Raw genomic sequence first — 23,121 nt, forward strand, 5'->3', positions numbered from 1 at the left:
GGCGTATGTGTCTTGGGCAAGACACTTAACGAAAATTGCTCCAACCCAGTGGTCACTAATGGGTTGTCTAAATAAAGTGGTCAGTTATGCATAAAAATGGCACAAAACATAATCACTCACAAAGTAACATACATGGTAACTCGTAAGCAGGCACGAGATTTTAGAAACAGAACAGCCGTGTTATAATACGACAGTTATTGCCCCACCATGCAAGGATAAATAAGTTACATACATGGTAACTCATAAGCTGGCATGAGGTGTATAAAAAAAACACCCATTTTTTTAATAACTGTGATGATAAATAAGTTACATTAAAATGACCACACCAACAAAAAGTAGTTTCTGCTTTTCTGCGCATAGTAATAGCTTCAAAGTTATTTTCTGTCAAGAAAATGCTTTGAATTTCTAACTAATTAAACTAATTTATGTGTTTTTCAAATGAAATTTTTAATTTTCTGTAATTTGTAAAATTTTCTTTATGTAACTTGTAGTAAAAAATTATATTATATTTTTGTATTATTTTATGTAAGTGTCCATAAAATTCAGTTGTATTTGACGGACACTTTTTTTAGTTTTTTGAAATGTGAAAAAAAAACAATAACCTTGAATTGGTTTCGACATTTTTCACAGGTGTTTATATAAGTTAAGTTGTATTTGACCGACACTTCAGTGTTTTTGCATGCGTTTTCGTTTTTACTGCTTAATGTTGCATGTTATAGCACGCTAGCAAAAATTGAAAAATTTGCGTTTAAATTTTAGCCTGTAATTCTATATATATATAGAAATATATATTTTATTATACTATTTTCTGTTTTGGTATTGCATTCTATTCTATATGGGTGAGGTCCTACAGTAAGGCATCCTATGGGACCTGAGATTTAAGCCAGAGTGGGCCCATTACCCAAACATTATATTCTATATGGGTGAGGTCCTACAGTAAGGCATCCTATGGGACCTGAGATTTAGGCCAGAGTTGGCCAATTACCCCAACATTGTATGTGCACATTCTATATGGGTGAGGTCCTACAGTGAGACACGGCATGGGACCTGGGATTTAGGCCAGAGTTGACTAATTACCAATATAAAATACTAAAATAGATATAATATTATTTTTTGTACCGTATTTAAGGTTCCAAAATTTTTTTGCAAAATTATTACTATTTTTTTTACAGGAGAAATTACCTAAACACAGAAAAAACTGCCCAGAATAATCATACTGTCGAAAATGGATACACTAATGGGGGTATGGGCTTGTTTTATTTAAGTGTGTGCCTTGTAACTGGAGGCTCCCAGGTTTAAGGCTCACTGTGGTGGCTACGATTTAGTGTGTATTTTATAAAAAAAAAGAAATAACAAAAAAAAATATTTTTTTTAAATTTAAAAAAAAATTTATTATGACATCGCAAATAACATTATGACATCACAACAGTCACACACGAGACATTGGACGTACCACCGGAGGCGCCAGCACCCCCACAAAGATCATATGCATCTAGTCGTGTTTTAGAACAGAGGAGTATGTTATAATATATATATTTTTTTTATTCTTTTTTTTATTTATTTTTTTTTTCAGTACAGTGTTTCCAATTTTTTAATTTTTTTGCCGGCGTTTTGCAACCATTCTGGAAAATATTTTTTAAAGGGTTTAAAAAGCAATATATATATGTATATAGTACTCTGGGGTAGAATGGAACACCTTTTTATTTAATTTTTTCGTCCCATTTGGTAGTAAACAAAGAACATTTAACGAATTATAAAACCGTATCCTTACGACTCCCATAGACCGTTGTTAATTGTTTAAAACATGATCAGGATATTTGGATATTATGTGCTAAAGGTGTCCCATCTTCCCCACCCTACTACATTTAAAATAATTTATTTATATACTAACACTTTTAAAAACAATTTTTTTTTTTTTTTAATTGCAGAAAAACAGAGAGAACAGCTTCTTATGCAACAACAACAAAAACAGCAAAAACAAGAAGAAGAAAACAAAGCAGAAGCTGAAAAAGAAGTCGTAACAACAGCAACAACTAGAAGCCGACACCGGCGTCGTCTTGACGCTAACGCGCCAAGAACGCCGGAAATGGCGTCACCGGTACCGTGTGTGCCGCAGTCAAACGGTGAGACACATTTTCCGGCCCAAAAAGCGAAAGAAATATGCGCAGTAGAGTCCACAGCGCACGAAAGCGTGCCGAAAAAAGTGTCAACTCCAACCGATGAAGTTATAACGTCAAACCAGAAGTTTTTAATGGATATGCTTTACTCGAACCAAGAAGTAGCGTCGAAACAAACGGAAAGTGACGAAGGGTCCTCAGAAAATGACCCCAAGGCCATAGAAGACCGCTCGGCGGAAAAATCTGGGATACAAGCTATCGCAGAAAAATTGCAAGTTTCTACGATTGATATCGCTCAGCGATTAAAACCCAAGGCCCCAGAAGAAACAGGGGGAAGTCCCGTTGACCCCACTCCGGTCCCCGCTGCCCCACGGAAGGACAGTGACATCATGTGGGAGAAATTACTTCTTCAACAAGGAGGGCACGTAAGTGTTTTTTTTCCATTAGAAGTTTAACTTGATAATAATTAAACATAAATGGCTTGTTTGTCTGCTAGGTGTAGCGACCACGCTTATATTTTCTTCCAATTAAATGTAAATATGTTTTTAACTGTAAGCGTGTTTTAACAACTGTTGTTTTGTCGCTATATTCTGTATTTTTCGTTTAAAATGTGTCTACATGTTTTCATTTTCTTGAGAATTTTCCAATTTATGTGATAGAGTCTAATTTTTATCCTTTTTTTATTACATTTTGGTTAAATAGTCAAACAATTTTCTCAATTAAAAAGAAAAGATTTTTTCCTTTTTTTTTCAGTTTTTTTTCAAATATTTTTATTGCAATAATATATTATTAAATTTTCCAAAACATTAAAACCAATTTAACCCATTATTTTTCAGCGAAAAGTAAATCTTGACGGATACGATTTTTCTGACGTAACTGACCTTGACGAAGAAAATTCTCTTGCCCCCCAAAAACCGCCATTAATTGGGGGAATTCCCCCTCCACCCCCTTGTTTAGGGGGTTTCCCCCCACCACCCCCACCTCCAGGAGGGGTCCCCCTACCCCCTCCCCCAATGAGCCCCACCCCGCCACCTCCAGGGAGTCCCCATACTTCGCAATCCCCAAATAAACGAAAAACTGTCCGATTATTTTGGAAGGAGGTAAAAATGGACAAAGTTTTAACATTTTCCTTTTTATTTTGCCTAAAACATAATTTGACCGTGAGCATGAGGTGTATGAATACATCATGTGTGTCTGGTGTGTAAGAAGACACCCGTGTTATAACTTAACAGTGAGCATGAGGTGTGTGAATACACCATGTGTGTCTGGTGTATAAGAAGACACCCATGTTATAACTCAACAGTGAGCATGAGGTGTATGAACACATCATGTGTGTCTGGTGTATAAAAAGACACCCGTGTTATAACTCAACAGTGAGCATGAGGTGTATGAATATACCATGTGTGTCTGGTGTATAAGAAGACACCCGTGTTATAACTTAACAGTGAGCATGAGGTGTATGAATACACCATGTGTGTCTGGTGTATAAGAAGACACCCGTGTTATAACTTAACAGTGAGCATGAGGTGTATGAATACACCATGTGTGTTTGGTGTATAAGAATTCATTCGTTCATTACTTAAAAGCAGATTGGAGGTGTATGAAACAGAACTCCCGTGTTATAACGATTGCCGTTGCCCTGTCACGCGAGGATAAAAAAGTTACATTTAATTTATTCTTAACTAAAAAGCAAGCACGAGGTGTATAAAACAGAACACCCGTGTTGTGACGACTGTCGTTGCCCCGCCACGCAAGGATAAATAAATTTCATTCGTTTTTTTACAGGCTCATTCCAAAACTAAAACTGTCTGGTCCGATATAGATGATATTTCTGTTGAAAATGACAAATTTCTGCAACTTTTTGCTTTGAAACAGAAAGAAGCTTCACAAAAGGTAAAAATTTTGTTTTGAAAGTTCAAAAATATCTATTGTATAAAGGTGAGGTCTTTAGTGAGGCACACCTGAGACCTGGGATGTAGGTCTATTACCCCAACACCCAGGGTGCTACCATCTAGACCCCACTAAGGCAGTTTATAGACACTTTATAATATATATTCTATAAGGGTGAGGTCTTTAGTGAGGCACACCTGAGACCTGGGATGTAGGTCTCTTGACCAAGTATATATATTTTTTTCCTGTAACAGTTTTTTACTTTATTTAAAATTTTTTTTTTTTGTTTAACATTTTTTTTGTTTGAAAACGTGATTTTTATTGCCTACAATTTTTCAATAAAGAAATTGGTTCTTCTTTTCGAAACATAAACAAATATCATAAAACTTCCAAAAAAACTGTTTCTTAAAATCAAAAGAAAAAAATTAAACTACTATTTCTTAAAAAATCAAAAAAATATTTCCTTAATAAAAATTTTTTTTTTAAATTTCTTTAAAAACTTTTTTTTAAACAGAAGCCACAAGCTGAGAAGAGGAACGAGTTAAGGGTCCTGGATGTTAAAAGATCAAACGCGATTAATATTGGACTCACCGTACTTCCCCCTCCAAGGACGATCAAGTCGGCCATCTTGAATATGGACGAGTTCGCGCTGACTAAAGAACAGATTGAGGTTTGCGTTTTTGTAGCTTGACAGCGAGCATGAGGTGTTTTTGTAGCTTGACAGCGAGCATGAGGTGTTTTTGTATCTTGACAGCGAGCATGAGGTTTTGGAGAGCTTGACAGTGAGCATGAGTTGTTTTAGTCTTTGACAGTAAGCATGAGGTGCGTTTTTGCTGCTTAACAGTGAGCATGAGGTTTTGGAGAGCTTGACAGTGAGCATGAGCTGTTTTAGTCGTTTGACAGTGAGCATGAGGTGCGTTTTTGCTGCTTAACAGTGAGCACGAGGCGTTTTAGTCGTTTGACAGTAAGCATGAGGTGCGTTTTTGCTGTTTAACAGTGAGCATGAGGTGTATGAATACACCATGTGTGCCTGGTGTATAAGAAGACACCCATGTTATAACTCAACAGTGAGCATGAGGTGTATGAATACACCATGTGTGCCCGGTGTATAAGAAGACACCCATGTTATAACTCAACAGTGAGCATGAGGTGTATGAATACACCATGTGTGTCTGGTGTATAAGAAGACACCCATGTTATAACTCAACAGTGAGCATGAGGTGTTTTAAAACACCCAAAATCTGCTATTTTTTATCAAAATTTTTTTTCTAATTTTTTTTTTTAATTTTTTTTTTAATTTTTTTTAGAAACTTTTGGGTATGATCCCAACTGAAGAGGAGATCACCGGCATCCAAGATGCTCTTCAGTCTTCCCCAGATGTTGCTCTCGGATCAGCAGAGCAATTTTTATTAACCCTGTCCTCAATTTCGGAACTGGAAGCTAGACTCAATTTATGGTCATTTAAATTGGACTACGATCTTTTAGAAAAGGTATGGTTTTATCATATAGTAGAGTGGGGGAAAATGGGACACTTTTTCGTTCTATTTTCTCATCCCGTTTAGTAGTAAACAAAGAACATTCAAAGAATTTTAAAACCGTATCCTTACAACTCCCATAGACCGTTGTTATTTGTTTAAAACACGATCAGGATGTTTGTATATTATGTGCTGAAGGTGTCCCGTCTTCCCTCACCCTAATATACAGTAGGATGGGGGAAAATGGGACAAATTTTTGTTCTATTTTCCCGTCCCGTTTAGTAGTAAACAAAAAACATTCAAAGAATTTTAAAACCGTATCCTTACAACTCCCATAGACTGTTGTTAATTGTTTAAAACTTGATCAGGATGTTTAAATAATACATGTTAAAAGTGTCCCATTTTCCCCAGCCCTACCACATATTTTGTTTCTATTTAAAGTTTAAGTTAATAATTAAACATGAATGGGTCATTTGTCTGCCTTTGGTTTAATTTTTAAAAACAAATTATTATTATTTTTTTTTTTTTCCTTTTTCAAAACTTTTTTTTTACTTTTAGGAAGTTGCAGACCCATTGCTGGATTTAAAAGACGCAATCGATGAATTGAAGAAAAACAAAACTTTAAGAGTTATACTGGCTGTTGTTCGTTCAATTGGAAATTTGCTGAATAATACGAAGGTATTTATTTTTGTTTTGTGTGAGGTCTTCAATAAAGCACACCTGAGACCTGGGATGTAGGTTCATTACCCCAACACCCAGGGTGCTACCATCTAGACCCCACTACAGCAGTTTATAGACACTTAATAATAGAGATTTTATTCTATAAGGGTGAGGTCTTCAGTGAAGCACACCTGAGACCTGGGATGTAGGTCTATTACCCCAACACCCAGGGTGCTACCATCTAGACCCCACTGAGGCGGTTTATAGACACTAAATAATAGAAATTCTAAATAGAAAATCTAACCCAGAGGTAATGGGTTCAAGGCTCGTCGCTGCTACCATTATGGGCGTATGTGTCCTTGGGCAAGACACTTAACAGCAATTGCTCCAACCCAGTGGTCACTAATGGGTTGTCCAAATTATCAGCCACATATAAAAAAGAAAAAAATCTGACAAAGTAACATACATAGTTACTCCTTAGCTTGTACTAAGTGTATGAAACAGAACACTCGTGTTATAACGACTGTTGTTTTCCGCCATGCGTGGATAAATAAGTTACACTACATTCATAACTTAAAAGCAGGCGCGAGTTGTATGAAACAGAACACTCGTGTTATAACGACTGTCGTTTCCGGCCACGAAAGGATAAAGCAAGTTACATTCATTTATACACCTCATGCTCACTGTCGAGTCCTAACATAAGTGTCTTATTATATAACAGGCAGATAGAGTGTATTCATACACCTCATGCTTACCGTCAAAAAAAATAGTAAAAATAATGTTTAAAAAAGCAACACAAAAAATGTTACCCAAAAAATTAGTCCGAAAATTTTCATTTTTTAGGTCAAAGGATTTGATATTTCTTACTTGGCAAAAGTCCCGGATGTAAAAGACACGATACATAAGCAGTCGTTACTACATCATGTAACGCAATGCGTGATTGAGAAAAATCCAGAGTCCACGGACCTGTATTCTGAACTGGGGGCTCTGACAAGGTGTTCTCGGGTAAGGGAAAGCACCCATTTTGTTAAATATTAGGTGTTTTTCAATTAACTTTTTTTTTGATGGCTATCTTTTTATAAATTTTAATTCAAATACAATATCTTTTCATTTTTTTAGTGAAAAACACATTTTTTTTTAATTTTTAGTAAAAATGCAATATATTTTCATTTTTAGTAAAAAAATACAATCTTTTTTCATTTTTTATGTTTCAGTAAAAAATAAAATTTCTGTTTTATTTTTAGGTCGATTTTGACATTTTAGAAGAGACACTCCAAGGGTTGGAAAAAAGATGTAAAAATTCCTGGGACCATTTAAAGATGATTGCAAAACATGAATCGAAAGCTGCATTTCGTTCTCGATTGTCGGAGTTTTTGCTTAACTCCGCACAAAGGATTATCACGCTTAAAGTTATTCATAGGAGGCTAATTAACAGGTACCTCATGCTCACTGTTGAGTTATAACATGGGTGTCTTTTTATACACCAGACACACATGATGTATTCATACACCTCATGCTCACTGTTGAGTTATAACATGGGTGTCTTTTTATACACCCGACACACATGGTGTATTCATACACCTCATGCTCACTGTTGAGTTATAACATGGGTGTCTTTTTTATACACCAGACACACATGATGTATTCATACACCTCATGCTCACTGTTGAGTTATAACATGGGTGTCTTCTTATACACCAGACACACATGGTGTATTCATACACCTCGTGCTCACTGTTGAGTTATAACATGGGTGTCTTCTTATACACCAGACACACATGGTGTATTTATACACCTCATGCTCATTGTTTAGTTATAACATGAGTGTCTTCTTATACACCAGACACACATGGTGTATTCATACACCTCATGCTCACTTTTGAGTTATAACATGAGTGTCTTCTTATACACCAGACACCCATGGTGTATTCATACACCTCATGCTCACTGTTGAGTTATAACATGGGTGTCTTCTTATACACCAGACACACATGGTGTATTCATACACCTCATGCTCACTGTTGAGTTATAACATGGGTGTATTCTTATACACCAGACACACATGGTGTATTCATACACCTCATGCTCACTGTTGAGTTATAACATGGGTGTCTTCTTATACACCAGACACACATGGTGTATTCACACACCTCATGCTCACTGTTAAGTTATAACATAGGTGTCTTCTTATACATCAGACACACATGGTGTATTTATACACCTTATGCTCACTGTTGAGTTATAACATGGGTGTCTTCTTATACACCAGACACACATGGTGTATTCATACACCTCATGCTCAATGTCGAGTTATAACATGGGTGTCTTCTTATACACCAGACACACATGGTGTATTCATACACCTCGTGCTCACTGTTGAGTTATAACATGGGTGTCTTCTTATAGACCAGACACACATGGTGTATTCATACACCTCATGCTCAATGTCGAGTTATAACATGGGTGTCTTCTTATACACCAGACACACATGGTGTATTCATACAACTCAAGCTTAAGAAATATTACTCAAAAATTACCTCAAAAAATTAACAACAAATTTTTTTTGCAGTAAAATCTCTCCAAAACATTTTTTCCACACACAATTTTAAAATATCGGTTAATATGTATGTTATCTTTCCCAAAGTACTATAAAAAAAATTGAAAATCTTCTTTTTTTAAGTTACAATATCATAAAAAAAAAGAAAAAACAATTTTAGGTTTAATTATCAAAAAAAAATTTTTTTTTTAACTTTTTTTATTTTTACTTTTTTATCTCCAGGTTCAAATCCACGCTTATATACTTCGGAGCATCAACGAGCACAACAAAGGACACGTCGGTTCAAAGTTTTGCTCGAATGCTGTCAGAATTTGCTTTGGAATATCGCACATCAAGAGAGAGAACTCTTTCACAGAAAAGAAAAAAGCACGTAAAAGGAGAGAGGAATAGAACGAGAGGAAAAATGATCACGGAGGTTAGTTGTCTGTTTTTTTATTTTTATAGGTGTAGCAAACGCCCCTTTTTTTAATCAAATGTATATAAATGTAAAAGGCTTGTCGCTGCTACTATTGTGGGCGTATTTTCTTGGGCAAGACACTTAACAGTAATTGCTCCAACCCAGTGGTCACTAATGAGTTGTCTAAATTATCAGCCATTCTGAAAAAAAATAAAAAAACATATATGGTAACTCGTAAGCTGGCACGAGGTGTATGAAACAGAACACCTGTGTTATAACGACTGTCGTTTTCAGGCCACGCGAGGATACATAAGTTACATTAATTCATATCTGTATGCACACTTTTGTTTCTATTAGAAGTTTAACTTGATAATAATTAAACATAAATGGCTCTTTGTCTGCTAGGTGTAGCGACCACGCTTATTTTCTTCCAATTAAATGTAAATATATTTTTAACTGTAAGCGTGTTTTAACAACTGTTGTTTTGTCGCTATATCCTGTCTTTTCATTTCAAATATTTTTAAGTTTTAGCTTTCTTTCTATTTATCTTACTTTTCTTCCTTCTCAACTTTCCAATTTAAATTTAGGACGACGTATTTTTGGATGATGTTTTTGCTCTAACAGATGATGATCTTATTAATTTTGTGAGTTCCTTTTTCTTCTGCTTTCTCTCCTATTCCTTCTTCGCTCTTTTTTTCTGTAACTTCTCTCATTTTTCTTTTTTCTATAGATTCTCTCATTTATGCTTTTTTATAGCTTCTTTGTTTTCTTTTTCTGTAACTTCTCTTATTTTGCTTTTTTTATAGTTTCTCTCATTTTTCTTTTTTCTGTAGCTTCTCTTAATTTTCTTTGCAGAAAAAAGGTTAAACAGATTGGTTAGGCACTTCCATTGTAACCTAAGGATTCTGGGTTCAATGCTCGCTGCTGCCACTGTTGTGGACATGTGTCTTTAAGAAGGACATTAATGTTCATTGCTCCAACCCAGTGGTCACTATTTTTTATCTAAATTATGAAAAAGCAAAACAAAAAAAACAATCACTTACAAAGTTGCATTTGTAATAACTCGTAGCTGGTACAAGGTATATGAAACAAAACACCTGTGTTATGATGACTGTCATTACACGCGAATATAATTTGCATTCTATCATTACACGTGAATATACAATTTAGTTTACATTCATTCATCTTTAGTCCAACAGCAGTAGCATTATTTAATATTTTTTTCCAAAATTTTAGACCCGAAAATTTTCCGCAACCGAAGAACAACTAAAACAAAAACAAATGGAAAACGTTCTCAGACCAACTGAAGTACAATTTGAAAAAAGGTCCCGTTCTAGAAGCCAAAAAGGTGGGAAATTTTACTGTTTTTATATATAGTAGGGTGGGGGAAGATGGGACACTTTAGCACACAATATCCAAATATCCTGATCGTTTTTTAAACAATTAACAACGGTCTATAGGAGTCGTGAGGATATGGTTTTATAATTTTTTGAATGTTCTTTGTTTGCTATACCAAATGGGATGAGTAAATAGAATGAAAAAGTGTCCTATCTTTCCCAACCCTACTATATAGGTTAAATGGGTTTATGAAAAAGCATCAAATATAGAAAATTAAAAAAAAAAATTGTGAAAAAACGCAGTAACTGAAATTTTTTTTTACAATTTTTTTCTCTAAAAAAACTAACATATTTCTTTGCAGCTGGTAAAAAATCGGAACACGTGCCATCTTCCCCCTCTGTGACTTCACCAGATGATGTCACTGACAAGATCATGGAACAGCTCGTGAAAACGGCAACGCAAGTGCCTCGTGAGCGGTCGACTCCCGTGAGCAGGCGAAAGAGATCACGAAACTCACAAAGAAAATCACGTAAGTTGGGGTTTCATGCGTTTTGAATTTGCTATGTTTGGTTGGGGTAAGATGGTACATTTTACATTTAATGTATTGGGGTAAGATGGTTCATGGTTACATTAAAATGTATTTAAGTAACTAAGACAAAATTCATGTTTTATTTTAAATAGGACACAAAAAATTAAAGAATTTTAATTGTAAAAAGAAAAAAAAAATTTGGATATTTTAATATAGTTTGTAAACATTAAAAATATTGTTTTATTTTTTAGTGAGAAGAACTTTAAAGGGGGGCCTTACAGACGAAGAAAAAGCTGTAATAATGGGCAATTTATGATGACGTCACAAACGTTTTCTTTTTTTTCATTGTGCAAAAAAATTTAAATAAATTTTCATTTTTTAAAAAATTTGATTTTGGTATAAATAGCTGGATTTGACGTGTTTTATGACGTCATCGTGACGTCATTACCCTGCCGCTCGTTTCGCGCATGTCGTTTTATGTGTTCTTTGTTTTTAATGTACAGTATTGCTCTGTTCCCGAAGAAAATAATAATTACTGTTGCGAAAATTTGATTTTTTTGAATAAATATGCTTTCAAAAATGCGAGAGTTTTCAAGAGAGATTTGAATAAAAAAAACTGAAGGAAAAAAACAGGAAACGGAAATACGTTAAATTTAGCATTAGAAATGCTCCAGCGCCGTGGTCACTAATGGGTTGTTCAAATTATCAGCCATATATAAAAAATTCCCCCCAAAATAATGACTTACAAAGTAACATACATGGTAACTCGTAAGCAGGCACGAGGTGTGTGAAACAGAACACTCATGTTATAACGACTGTCGTTTTCCAGCCACGGAACGATAAATAAAAGTAAGTTACATTCATTCAAAAAAATACTTTAAATTTAGCGGATCATCTTTCTTTTAATTATTATCTGCTAGATGTCGCTGGTAAGCAAACTGTTATTGCAGACGTGGTAGTGGTAGTACACTTAATTTAAATATTTAAAAAGCGGTCAAAATATTTGTTTTTGAGCTATTTTCTTGGGGTATTTTCAACGCTTTTGTTTTCTGTTTGGAACTAGATGCATCTGCAAATAAATTGCACCATGTTTTCTATTAGTTTCGACTATAAAAGCGGTTTATATTTATATATATTTAGAAATTAGAATTAATTTTTGTTTTGTTCGTAATTTTCTCGAAAATTGACGCAAAAATAATGTAATCGTTTTTGCGTTGTTTTGTTGTGTATATTCTAAAGCGTTGTTTGAGTTAACTGCTTTATGGTTTTCTAATTCGTTTTATAGGCCTTATTTCTGAATCTATTGCAGTGTGTGGATAAGCAGACATAACTTTTGGTTGGTTTGATCATTTATATTCTCGTGGGTGGGAACTTGAGTGGCTTATCCATGGTTGCCGCTCCCACGCCCACAATTGAGCTAATATATGAATCTATTTAAAACTTTAGAACCTAATAAATGTATTTTGCTAATAATATATAAATATATTTATTTTATGGATGGTGCAACCGACCCACTTTTTAACTGAAGCTTTCCCACACTTTTTATTCTTAGTGTTTTTTAATGAATGTCGCTATAATAAATAACTTTTATCAATAATGTGTTTTAAAAACTATCTTTTTAATGCAGCAAAAAATTGTAATACAGTATGTGTTTACAAAAATTATCAATAAAAACTTTTTTCAGCCATAAGCCATAATACAACATTTTTAAAATGTCGCTCAAAATTGCCAAAGATTTTCTTAAATTTGTTGACGCTGGGCCATCGCCTTACCATGTGGTACAAGAATGCCGTTCTCGGTTAGTGGCCGCTGGTTTTACGGAGCTAAAAGAGCGGGATCACTGGAGCATAACGCCAAGCGGGAAGTTTTTCATGACGAGGAACCAATCTACTATTATTGCCTTCTCTGTTGGGAAAAATTTTCGACCCGGAAATGGCTTCACAATTGTAGGTGCTCATACCGATAGCCCGTGCTTAAGAGTTAAGGTTAACAGTGCTAGGCAAAAGCAAGGGTATCAGCAAGTGGCTACGGAGTGCTATGGTGGGGGGAACTGGAATTCCTGGTTTGATAGAGACCTAAAAATCGCTGGTCGGGTGCTCGTTGCTGGGGAAAACGGAAAAATTACGTCAGAGTTAGTGCATGTAAATCGTCCAGTTTTAAGAGTGCCCCATTTGGCTATACACCTGCAAAGAGAAATGAATGAGAAGTTCTCGATTAATAAGGAGACGCATTTAGTGCCGATTTTTGCTTTGGAATCTGACAAGCAATTGAATAAACCATCGGAAAAGCACCTGCCTATTCTTATGAATATGCTGGGTAATGAAATAGGGTCTTCTGCGGAAAAAATCGTTGATTTTGATCTTTTTCTGGCAGACCATCAGCCATCTGCCATTGGGGGTGTTTTGGAGGAATTTATTTTTGCTCCGAGATTGGATAACCTTCTAAGCAGCTATGCCGGGCTTCAAGCGCTCATTGAATCTTCTGAGGACCTCTCTTCGGAGCAAAATGTCCGGATGGTGGCGCTTTTTGATAACGAAGAAGTGGGATCAAACAGCGCTCAAGGAGCAGGATCCTCTCTAACGGAATACATTTTGCGTCGAATTTCTTCTGATCCCAAAAATCCAACTTCGTTCGAAGAAGCAGTGCCCAAATCTTTGCTGATAAGCGCCGACATGGCGCATGGGGTACACCCTAATTACCCAGAGAAGCACGAGTCGCACATGCGGCCCACATTGCACGGCGGTCCCGTTATTAAAACCAATAATAACCAGCGGTATGCAACGACGGCCGTTACCGCGACAATCGTCCGCGAATCGGCGAAAATTGCGGGCGTGCCAACGCAAGATGTTATGGTTCGTAACGACGCTGGTTGTGGCTCAACTATTGGCCCGATTTTAGCTACCAGGCTTGGTATTCGAACCGTAGACGTTGGGGCAGCACAATTGAGCATGCATTCCTGTCGAGAAGTGTGTGGCGTTCTAGCACCAGAGCAGTGCTTGAAGCTGTACGTAGCATTTTTCCAGAATTTCCCGAAAATTGACGAAAATATTTCCGTTGAGTGAATTTTGGAGTTCAAACACTAGATGGATAAGAGAGTAATTATTTGTGATTTTTTGACGGAAAGTTCATTTTTTTTGTGATTAAAATTTATTTATGTAATGTGTTGAAATTTTTTTTTCTGCTGTAGTTGTTACTTAAGGTATTATATGTTTAGTAGGGGGGCAAGATGGGACATTTTTAGCACATATTATCCAAATATCCTGATCATGTTTTAAAAATGAACAACGGTCTATGGGAGTCGTGAAGATACGGTTTCATAATTCTTTCTCTTTGAATGTTCTTTATTTGCTACCAAATGGGACGAGAAAATAGAATGAACAGGTGTTCCATCTTCCCCCACTCTATATATATAAATAGATTGATTTTTGGGTAAAAATTGTAAATTTTAATAATACAGTTCATATGGCAAGACACAATGAGAGTCATCATAATTTTCTTGGTAAAAAAATTTCCAAAAACGCTGTTTAAAAGGTATATATATATATAATTATAATATATATATAGAAACTTGGTTTCTGTCTAAAATGTTAAAAAACGTTAAAAAATGTTAAAAAAATGCCTCAAAACGTTTATAATGTAATAAGAACTGTTGAATTGTGTCGAAATTTTATTATAAACCGTACAGTATAATAATAGGATGAGGGAAGATGGGACACCTTTAGCATACAATATCCAAATATCCTGATCGTGTTTTAAACAATTAACAACGGTCTATGGCAGTCGTGAGGATACAGTTTTATAATTGTTTAAATGTTCTTTACTTACTACCAAATGGGACGAGAAAATAGAATTAAAATGGTGTCCCATCTTCCCCGCACCACTTTACTGCAATTTAATTTACTGTGTTAATTTTTTATTTATTTTTTGCAAAATTTTGAAAAAAAATGTCTTTTATTTTAATAACTTGAGAAAACTGTCTCAATTTAAAACGACTTGTTTAAAAAAAAATTTAAAATAGTGAGATTATATACATAATGAAGTTATTAGTATATAAAGTTAAACTTTTAAAGAATTATAAAATGGTGTGGTATCTTGCTTAAAAACCTAATATATAAAATTTATATCATATTAAATTTATGCAACGCAAATTTTTTTACTGTTTTTTTTTCAATCTTTGATTGCAATTGTCATAACATTGACTCAAAATCTTGATTTCTTTTCAATTTAGTGTTGATTTTGTGAAAATCTGCAGGAATTAGGAAAAATGTGTTAGATCTTCAAATATATTATACATATATATTAGTTTTTTGAGGATATTAAAACTTTTTTGCGAAAAAAATGTCGATTCCTGAAGAAATGGAAGGAGTGGTTTATAAATGGACGAACTATTGGGGTGGTAAGAACATTTTATGTCAATAAATTATAAAATTAATTTATTTTATCTTCACGTGGCCAGAAAACGACAGTCATTATAAAACATTTTTTATGTATTTTAAAATTTGTTAGTTTGATGTTTGGCTGATAATTTAGACAACTTATTAGTGACCACTGGGTTGGAGCAACTGCAGTTAAGTGTCTTGCCTAGGGACACATACGCCCACAATGGTAGCAGCGTCGAGCCTTGAACCCAATACCTCTGGGTTGCATGCAGGCGCGCTAACCACTATACCACGGCGCCGGACGAATTTAGTCAACCCATTAGTGACCACTGGGTTGGAGCAATTGCCGTTAAGTGTCTTGCCCAAGGACACATACGCCCACAATGGTAGAAGCGACTTTTTTATCTACGTTTGGCAGGGCATTGATAAGAAAAGAACTAAGAAGACTAACTTAATAAGAATTAAACATAAATGGCTCGTTTGTCTGCTAGGTGTAGCGACCACGCTTATTTTCTTCCAACAAATGTAAATATGTTTTTAACTGTAAGCGTGTTTTAACAACTGTTGTTTTGTCACTACATCCTGTCTTTTGGTTTAAAATATTTCTAAATCTTCGCTACCGTAATCAAAGAGACAAATAAAGTTATCGTTATTAGGATTATAATTAATAAAAAAAAACAGTTTCTAATTTTCAAGAAACCTTACTTTTTAGGGTGGCAGCCGAGATGGCTTGTTTTAAAAAAAGGAATTCTCTCGTATTACAACAGCCAGGAAGAAGTAGACATGGGATGCAGAGCTTCTATTAAAATTTCAGCCGGAGATATTATACGTAAATATTCTGTTATTTCTACTCAGCAGTGAGCATGAGGTGTATCAATAGACCTTGTGTGTTTGGTGTATAGGAAGACGCCCATGTTATAACTTAACAGTGAGCATGAGATGTATAAATACATCATGTGTGTCTGGTGTATAAGAAGACATTCGTTTTATAACTCAACAACAGTGAGCATGAGGTGTATGAATACACCATGTGTGTCTGGTGTATAAGAAGACACCCATTTTATAACTCAACAGTGAGCATGACTGCATGAGGTGTATGAGTACATCATGTGTGTCCGGTGTATATGAAGACAGCCATGTTATAACTCAAAAGTAACTAAAAAAAAACTCGACAGTGAGCATGAGGTGTAAAACACACCTATAAAAATACTAAAACTCGACAGCGAGCATTAGGTGTACCTAACTTTAAACCCATTTAGCCTACCCAAACGACAATACAAGATTTGATGTGGTAGTACATAACGAACAGAGATGGTATCTTAAAACTAGTAACCCAGCCGAGCGACAAGCATGGCTGATTGAACTAGGCACTGCTAAAGCAGGCAGGGGGGATGGGAGAGAAAATTTAGAAAAACGTAAGTTTTTCAACCTAGTATTTACTTTATAAATAGCCTATATATATGTATATATATGTTTACATTTGTAGGGTGGGGGAAAATGGGACACTTTTACGACAAATTATCAAAATATCCTGATCGTGTTTTAAACAATTAACAACGGTCTATGGGAGTCGAGAGGATACGGTTTTATAATTCTTGAATGTTCTTTGTTTACTACCAAATGGATTGAGAAAATGGAATAAAAAAGTGTCCCATCTTCCCCCACCCTACTGTATTCTCAAATTTTCATAATATTTTACAAGAGTATCACAAATTCCCGTGCAGCTCCTTGTTTGTCTTTTTTTTCCCCTTTTTTATTTTCACTAAACTAACCAAAGTTGAAAGAAATCAAAGTTTTTAACAATTTTCACAAAAAAATTTCACATGATTGCAGAATCCCGTGAAGCCCATGACGAGCTACGCACGTGCATGAGCGAAGTTCGATTATTTTGTGATCTCCTTGTACAACAAGCTGTTGTTTTAAAAGAGGAATCTCAAAAAGATTCCCCAAATGCAGAAGTAAGTAAGAATGAATGAATGTAACTTATTTTATTCTCGCATATCGGGGCAATGACAGTCATTATAACACGGGTGTTCTGTTTCATACACCTCGTGCCTGCTTTTATGTTATGAACAAATGTAACTTGCTTTATTCTTGTGTGGTGGGGTAATGACAGTCATTATAACACGGGTGTTCTGTTTCATACACCTTGTGCCTGCTTTTAAGTTAAAAATGAATAAATGTAACTTGTTTCTTCTCGCATGGCAGGGCAATGGCAGTAATTATAACACAAAAAAATGCTCAAAAAGATATAGTAGGGTGGGGGAAGATGGGACACTTTATCATTCTATTTACTGGTCACATTTGGTAGTAAACAAAGAAAATTCAAATAAATATAATTCCGTATCCTCACGACTCCCATAGACCGTTGTTAATTGTATAAAACACGATCAGAATATTTAGATATTCTGTGCTAAATGTGTCCCATCTTCCCCCACTCTACTATATATATATATATAATATATATATGTATAAAAAAAATCTTTTTTTTTCAGAAACTGACAGATTCTAGCATGTTACTTTCTACGAGCTGCGACACATTTCTTGCCAGTTTAGGTCGTTGTATATCGATTTCAGAAGCCACGTTTAAAATCCCGACACCGCCTGGCCACATGCTTATGACTATGCGATCGCAATCGTTGGATGGGAAAGGGACTTTACCGCGACTTAATTTGAACAAAACTAGAAAAAAGGTAATTTTTTTTTTTCTTGTTAAATTTTTGTAAGTGCTTGTGTAAAAAGTAATAAATTAAAAAAAAATCTTAAAAATTTAAACAAAACTGGAAAAATATGTAATAGGGTGGGGAAGATGGGACACCTTTTCATTTATTTTCTCGTCCCATTTGGTACCAATCAAAAAACATTTAAAGAATTATAAAACTGTTTCCTCACGACTTCCATAGACCGTTGTTAATTGTTTAAAACACGATCAGGATATTTGGATAATATGTGCCAAAAGTGTCCCATCTTTCCCCATCCTACTGTATACACTGTTTAATAAATTAAATGAAAAGTAGGCTAATTATGTTAAAAAAAATTCTTAATGCTTATTTTGAACTTAATAGGCCTAAAGAAGTTTAAAAAAGAAAAAAAAACTGTTAAAAATAGGATGTAGTATAGTTACGTTATATCAATTTCTTTGTTTGTTTATTTTATTTCCAAAACTTTATTTCTACAGCGCCAATCTCGGAGCGTGGGTCCTACGACCCCTATTAGCCCCTCACCCATTAGGGAAATCCCCCTGAACAACAATAATAAAGGTTTTAACTCCGATTTATCCTCGTTGACCAGTAGTAACCCCTCACCAACCCAGAGTGACCCCACTTTGACCTCTAGTGACCCCTACACGACACAAAATAACCCCGATATCCCTAATTTAAGGGAAACCCCCACCAAAAACTTAAAAAACCCAGAACCCATCCCAAATCAAAGGGTGGTTACCCCTAACCCCTCTGGGACCCCATTAGGGATCAGGGAAACCCCCCATCACCCAAACGAAGATGAACCTCTGACATTTTTTTCTGCAATGTTACACAGGTATTATGCATAAATTTAACAAATACAAAACTTATAATACTGTGGGGGAATACGGGACACCTTTAGCACATAATATCCAAATATCCTGATCGTGTTTTAAACAATGAACAACGGTCTATGGGAGTCGTTAGGATACAGTTTCATAATTCTTTGAATGTTCTTTGACGAGAAAATAGAATGAAATTGTGTCCCATCTTCCCCACCCTACTATATATGTATATATATATATATAATATTTTGAAAAAAATGTTATTTTTTTAATGTGTTTATTTTTTTTAGTTTTTCGGACATTACTTTATTACAAGATGGAGGAATCGACTCTATTTCATTTCTCTTATCTTGTGAGGGAATTATCCCGTTTCTTGATACGATAGGTTCGACTGCATTTGCTCCAGTCAAAATTGATTTTATGGGAAATATACGGGTAAGTCCTCATGCTCGCTGTCGAATTTTGTGCAACTCATGCTCACTGTCGAGTTATAACTTGGGTGTCTTCTTATACACATGGTGTATTCATACACCTTATGCTCACTGTTGAGTTATAACATGGGTGTCTTCTTATACACCACACACACATGGTGTATTCATACATCTCATGCTCTCTGTCGAGTTATAACATTGGTGTCTTCTTATACACCAGACACACATGGTGTATTCATACACCTCATGCTCACTGTCAAGTTATAACATGGGTGTCTTCTTATACACCAGACACACATGGTGTATTCATACACTTTATGCTCACTGTTGAGTTATAACATGGGTGTCTTCTTATACACCAGACACACATCGTGTATTTATACACCTCATGCTCACTGTTGAGTTATAACATGGGTGTCTTCTTATACACCAGACACACATGGTGTATTCATACACCTCATGCTCACTGTTGAGTTATAACATGGGTGTCTTCTTATACACCAGACACACATGGTGTATTCATACACCTCATGCTCACTGTTGAGTTATAACATGGGTGTCTTCTTATACACCAGACACACATGGTGTATTAATACATCTCATGCTCACTGTTAACCCTTTTTTACCCCACAGAAACTCCGAACTAAGCAATCTTCTGACCCCGAGCACTTTACAACCCTTCAAGACATTTTGCACCAAGAGATAATCACTTCTACGTCAAAAGTCCGGAACTCGGCTACTGACGCCCTCATGTGGCTGAAACGAGGACTCAGATTCGTCCAAAATTTTCTCGTCATTTTTAAAGATGGAGAACAAGATTTGACAGCTGCTTTGAGTAAGTTTGTAGTTTGGGGTTAAGGGGGTTTTTAGGGGTAATTAGACTTTGGATTGATTTTATTATGTTAAATAAATATGTGTATATATAATTGCATTTTTAGTTTTTTTATTTGATATTTTAATTTTTTTTTTTTTTATAAAAAATAGTTTTTTTTTGTTGAAAATAAAGTAAAAACAATATTTTCTGCTACATTTGGGGTTTTAGAGAATTTTTTGGGTAATAGGGGCTATGCAGGTTAAAAAGCTATGGTTATATAGTTCTGTAAATATTCTTAGTTTACTATTAAATGGGACGATTAAATAGAATAATAGCATGTCCCATCTTACCCCGACGTACTATATATTTTTTCATTGTCAAGTATAAAGGATATAGTTATATACCTCTGTAAATATTCTTTGTTTATTTTTATCACACAGACAAATCGTATGCTGCTACTCTAAAGCCTTACCATGGATGGGTAGTAAAAGGGATTTTTGCGGTAAGTAAAATTAACCAAAAAAATTTACTTTTTAAAAAATTATAAAAAATGAAATATTTCTTATATGAATACACCTTGAGTAAAATTAACTGTAAAAATATTACTTTTTAAGAAACCAATAAAATCGACTTTTTTTAATTGAATGCACCCTGGGTGTTGGGGTAATAGACCTAAATCCCAGGTCTCAGGTGTGCCTCACTGAAGACCTCACCCTTATACAATAAAATATATATTATTAAGTTTCTATAAACTACCTCAGTAGGGTCTAGATGGTAGCACCCTGGGTGTTGGGGGCATAGACCTTACAAAAAAAAAGAAAAAATATAAATAAAAACAATCAACATAGTTTTTAAAAAATATTTTATAATTGTTTTAAATCAATTAAATTAATTTCTAACAACAGCAATAAAAATTGGGACAATTTCTTTAATTTTAATTATATTTAATAAAAATTTTTTTTAGCTTGCTGTTAAAGCAGCTCCTTACCCAAAAGATTTTATTCGAGCTTTGGCAACTGTACCTGATAATGTAGATGACCCACAGTAAGTACTCTGTTTTTGAGATTTATACTATTGTTTCTATAATAATAATATAATAGAGTAGGGTGGGGGAAGATGGGACAACTTATTATTCTGTAACTTGACAGTGAGCATGAGGTGTATGAATACACCATGTGTGTCTGGTGTATAAGAAAACACCCATGTTATAACTCAACAGTGAGCATGAGGTGTATGAATACACCATGTGTGTCTGGTGTATAAGAAGACACCCGTGGGCCGTGTTATAACTGAACAGTGAACATAAGGTGTATGAATACGTTATGTGTGTCTGGTTTGTGGTTTATAAAAAAACACCTATATTATAACTTGACGGTGAACATGAGGTGTATGAATACACCATGTGTGTCTGGTGTATAAGAAGACACCTATGTTATAACTCAACAGTAAGCATGAGGTGTATGAATACGCCATGTGTGTCTGGTGTATAAGACACTCATGTTATAACTGAACAGTGAGCATGAGGTGTATGAATACACCATGTGTGTCGGGTGTATAAAAAACACCTATATTATAGGTGTATGAATACACCCATGTTATAACTCAACAGTGAGCATAAGGTGTATGAATACAGCATGTGTGTTTGGTGTATAAGAAGACACCCATATTAAAACTGGACAGTGAGCACGAAGTGTGAAAATTTTCTAACCCATTTTTTCGCAGATTTTTGCCCATCCTGTTACGAGACATAGACCAATACACGACAGCTATGGACGTAGTTCTAAACATATTGGACAATTACTATCAAACTCATAAGTTGGAGTCCTACACAGTAGTTTGAAAAACTCTAGAAAATTCCATTCTTGTATTGCCACCCCAAAACAGGGTTTAAAAAATTAATTATTTTTGTGTAAAATCTAGAAAAACTGCGTTTTTTTTAAAAGAGAATTATGTAAAAATTAGTTGCGTTAAAAATGTGTTTAAATGTTATGAGTTTTTTGGCTTCTTTCGTTTTGATTTTTTTATAGGACACTTTAAATTAAATGTACTATATTAATCATAGTTTAAATTAAGGGCAAGTTTTGAAAAAAGTCTAAAAAAAGTGACTTAAAACTGTTAAAACCATTTTTACCCATTATTGTTTTGCTAAAAAAGTATCATTTGTGGTATAAGGCTTACATTTTTCTGTCTAAAATATGCATTACACAAATATTATGTCTAAGTTTTTGGTTGAAAATTTGTTTGTTTTTTTTGAATTTTTCCCATAAAGTTGTATTTAAAACCTTTTTTGGGGAAAAATGTTACAACTAAGTTGCTGGAAGTTGACACTGTTTATTATTTTTCATTTTTGAAAGTTCTATATCATTATATTTAAATGGATATTTATTGTTTTTGGACCAAATTCTATATCAAACATTAAAAAATGCATTTTTTTTATTTTTTGAGCCTATATAGTAGGGTGGGAGAAGATGGGACACCTCTAGCACATAAAAAAGAATACGGTTTTATCATTTATTTAATGTTTTTTTGTTTACTAGCAAATGGGATGGGAAAATGGAATAAACATGTGTTTCATCTTCCCCCACCCTACTATACAAATTGTAGCTGTCTACCAGAAAACTTTTTTTTGTGGTTTTTGCGTTTTTTCATTCTCTCGTTTTTCCTTTCTCGTTTCTTGCTCTACGATAGAGAGAACGTAAGAAAAAGGCAATAGATTTTTTCTGCTCTTGGTCTTCATATACTCTCCAACACATTTTCATATATCGTGGAAAAAAGCTGTTTTTTTTGCTTTGCACTTTTTAGTAGCGCTGTGCAATGGTAGTATTTCATGTAAAATAAACGTATTATTTAAGGCTGTTAGTGAACGGGTAAGTACGATAAGAATAGCGGTTTCTGATCGCTATAAGTCGCGTCTTATGTATAGTAGTGTGGAGGAAGATGGGACATCTTTAGCACGTAATATACAAGTATCCTGTGTTTTAAACAATTAACAACGGTGTAAGGGAGTT

The 23,121-nt window shown here is 34.7% G+C and overlaps 3 protein-coding genes across 7 annotated transcripts in view; all 3 read left to right on the top strand.

Annotated features, from left to right (window-relative positions):
• The window catches only part of LOC149725694 (FH1/FH2 domain-containing protein 3-like), a 35,727-nt gene extending 24,184 nt beyond the window's left edge, over positions 1-11,543 (top strand). For 4 of the 5 annotated variants that reach the window (XM_089891376.1, XM_089891379.1, XM_089891380.1 and 1 more), the window contains 15 exons: positions 1,173-1,243; positions 1,430-1,516; positions 1,929-2,542; positions 2,954-3,217; positions 3,903-4,010; positions 4,522-4,677; positions 5,315-5,497; positions 6,041-6,160; positions 6,986-7,147; positions 7,387-7,577; positions 8,922-9,114; positions 9,684-9,740; positions 10,333-10,444; positions 10,796-10,963; positions 11,215-11,543. In XM_089891376.1, coding sequence (XP_089747502.1) covers positions 1,173-1,243; positions 1,430-1,516; positions 1,929-2,542; positions 2,954-3,217; positions 3,903-4,010; positions 4,522-4,677; positions 5,315-5,497; positions 6,041-6,160; positions 6,986-7,147; positions 7,387-7,577; positions 8,922-9,114; positions 9,684-9,740; positions 10,333-10,444; positions 10,796-10,963; positions 11,215-11,279 — 2,551 coding nt within the window. In that variant the 3' untranslated portion in view covers positions 11,280-11,543. The remainder of the gene's footprint in view (positions 1-1,172; positions 1,244-1,429; positions 1,517-1,928; positions 2,543-2,953; positions 3,218-3,902; positions 4,011-4,521; positions 4,678-5,314; positions 5,498-6,040; positions 6,161-6,985; positions 7,148-7,386; positions 7,578-8,921; positions 9,115-9,683; positions 9,741-10,332; positions 10,445-10,795; positions 10,964-11,214) is intronic. The other variant, XM_089891377.1, reaches the window with a different exon arrangement.
• A 335-nt stretch (positions 11,544-11,878) lies between these two features.
• LOC149725695 (aspartyl aminopeptidase-like) lies at positions 11,879-15,215 on the top strand. Its single transcript, XM_089891389.1, has one exon. The coding sequence runs from the start codon at positions 12,676-12,678 to the stop codon at positions 14,023-14,025; it is 1,350 nt and encodes a 449-aa protein (XP_089747515.1). The 5' UTR covers positions 11,879-12,675; the 3' UTR covers positions 14,026-15,215.
• A 3-nt stretch (positions 15,216-15,218) lies between these two features.
• LOC149725696 (pleckstrin homology domain-containing family A member 8-like) lies at positions 15,219-22,969 on the top strand. The gene is made up of 11 exons (XM_089891383.1): positions 15,219-15,359; positions 16,055-16,171; positions 16,602-16,757; positions 17,176-17,300; positions 17,838-18,035; positions 18,521-18,879; positions 19,159-19,303; positions 19,933-20,134; positions 20,554-20,615; positions 21,078-21,157; positions 21,836-22,969. Exons 1-11 carry the CDS (start codon positions 15,302-15,304, stop codon positions 21,951-21,953), a joined length of 1,620 nt encoding a protein of 539 aa, XP_089747509.1. The 5' UTR covers positions 15,219-15,301; the 3' UTR covers positions 21,954-22,969.
• The last annotated feature ends 152 nt before the right edge of the window (positions 22,970-23,121 follow it).

The sequence above is a fragment of the Ciona robusta genome, chromosome 13 (genome assembly GCF_009617815.1).
Source record: "Ciona robusta chromosome 13, ASM961781v2".
Lineage (NCBI taxonomy): Eukaryota > Metazoa > Chordata > Ascidiacea > Phlebobranchia > Cionidae > Ciona > Ciona robusta.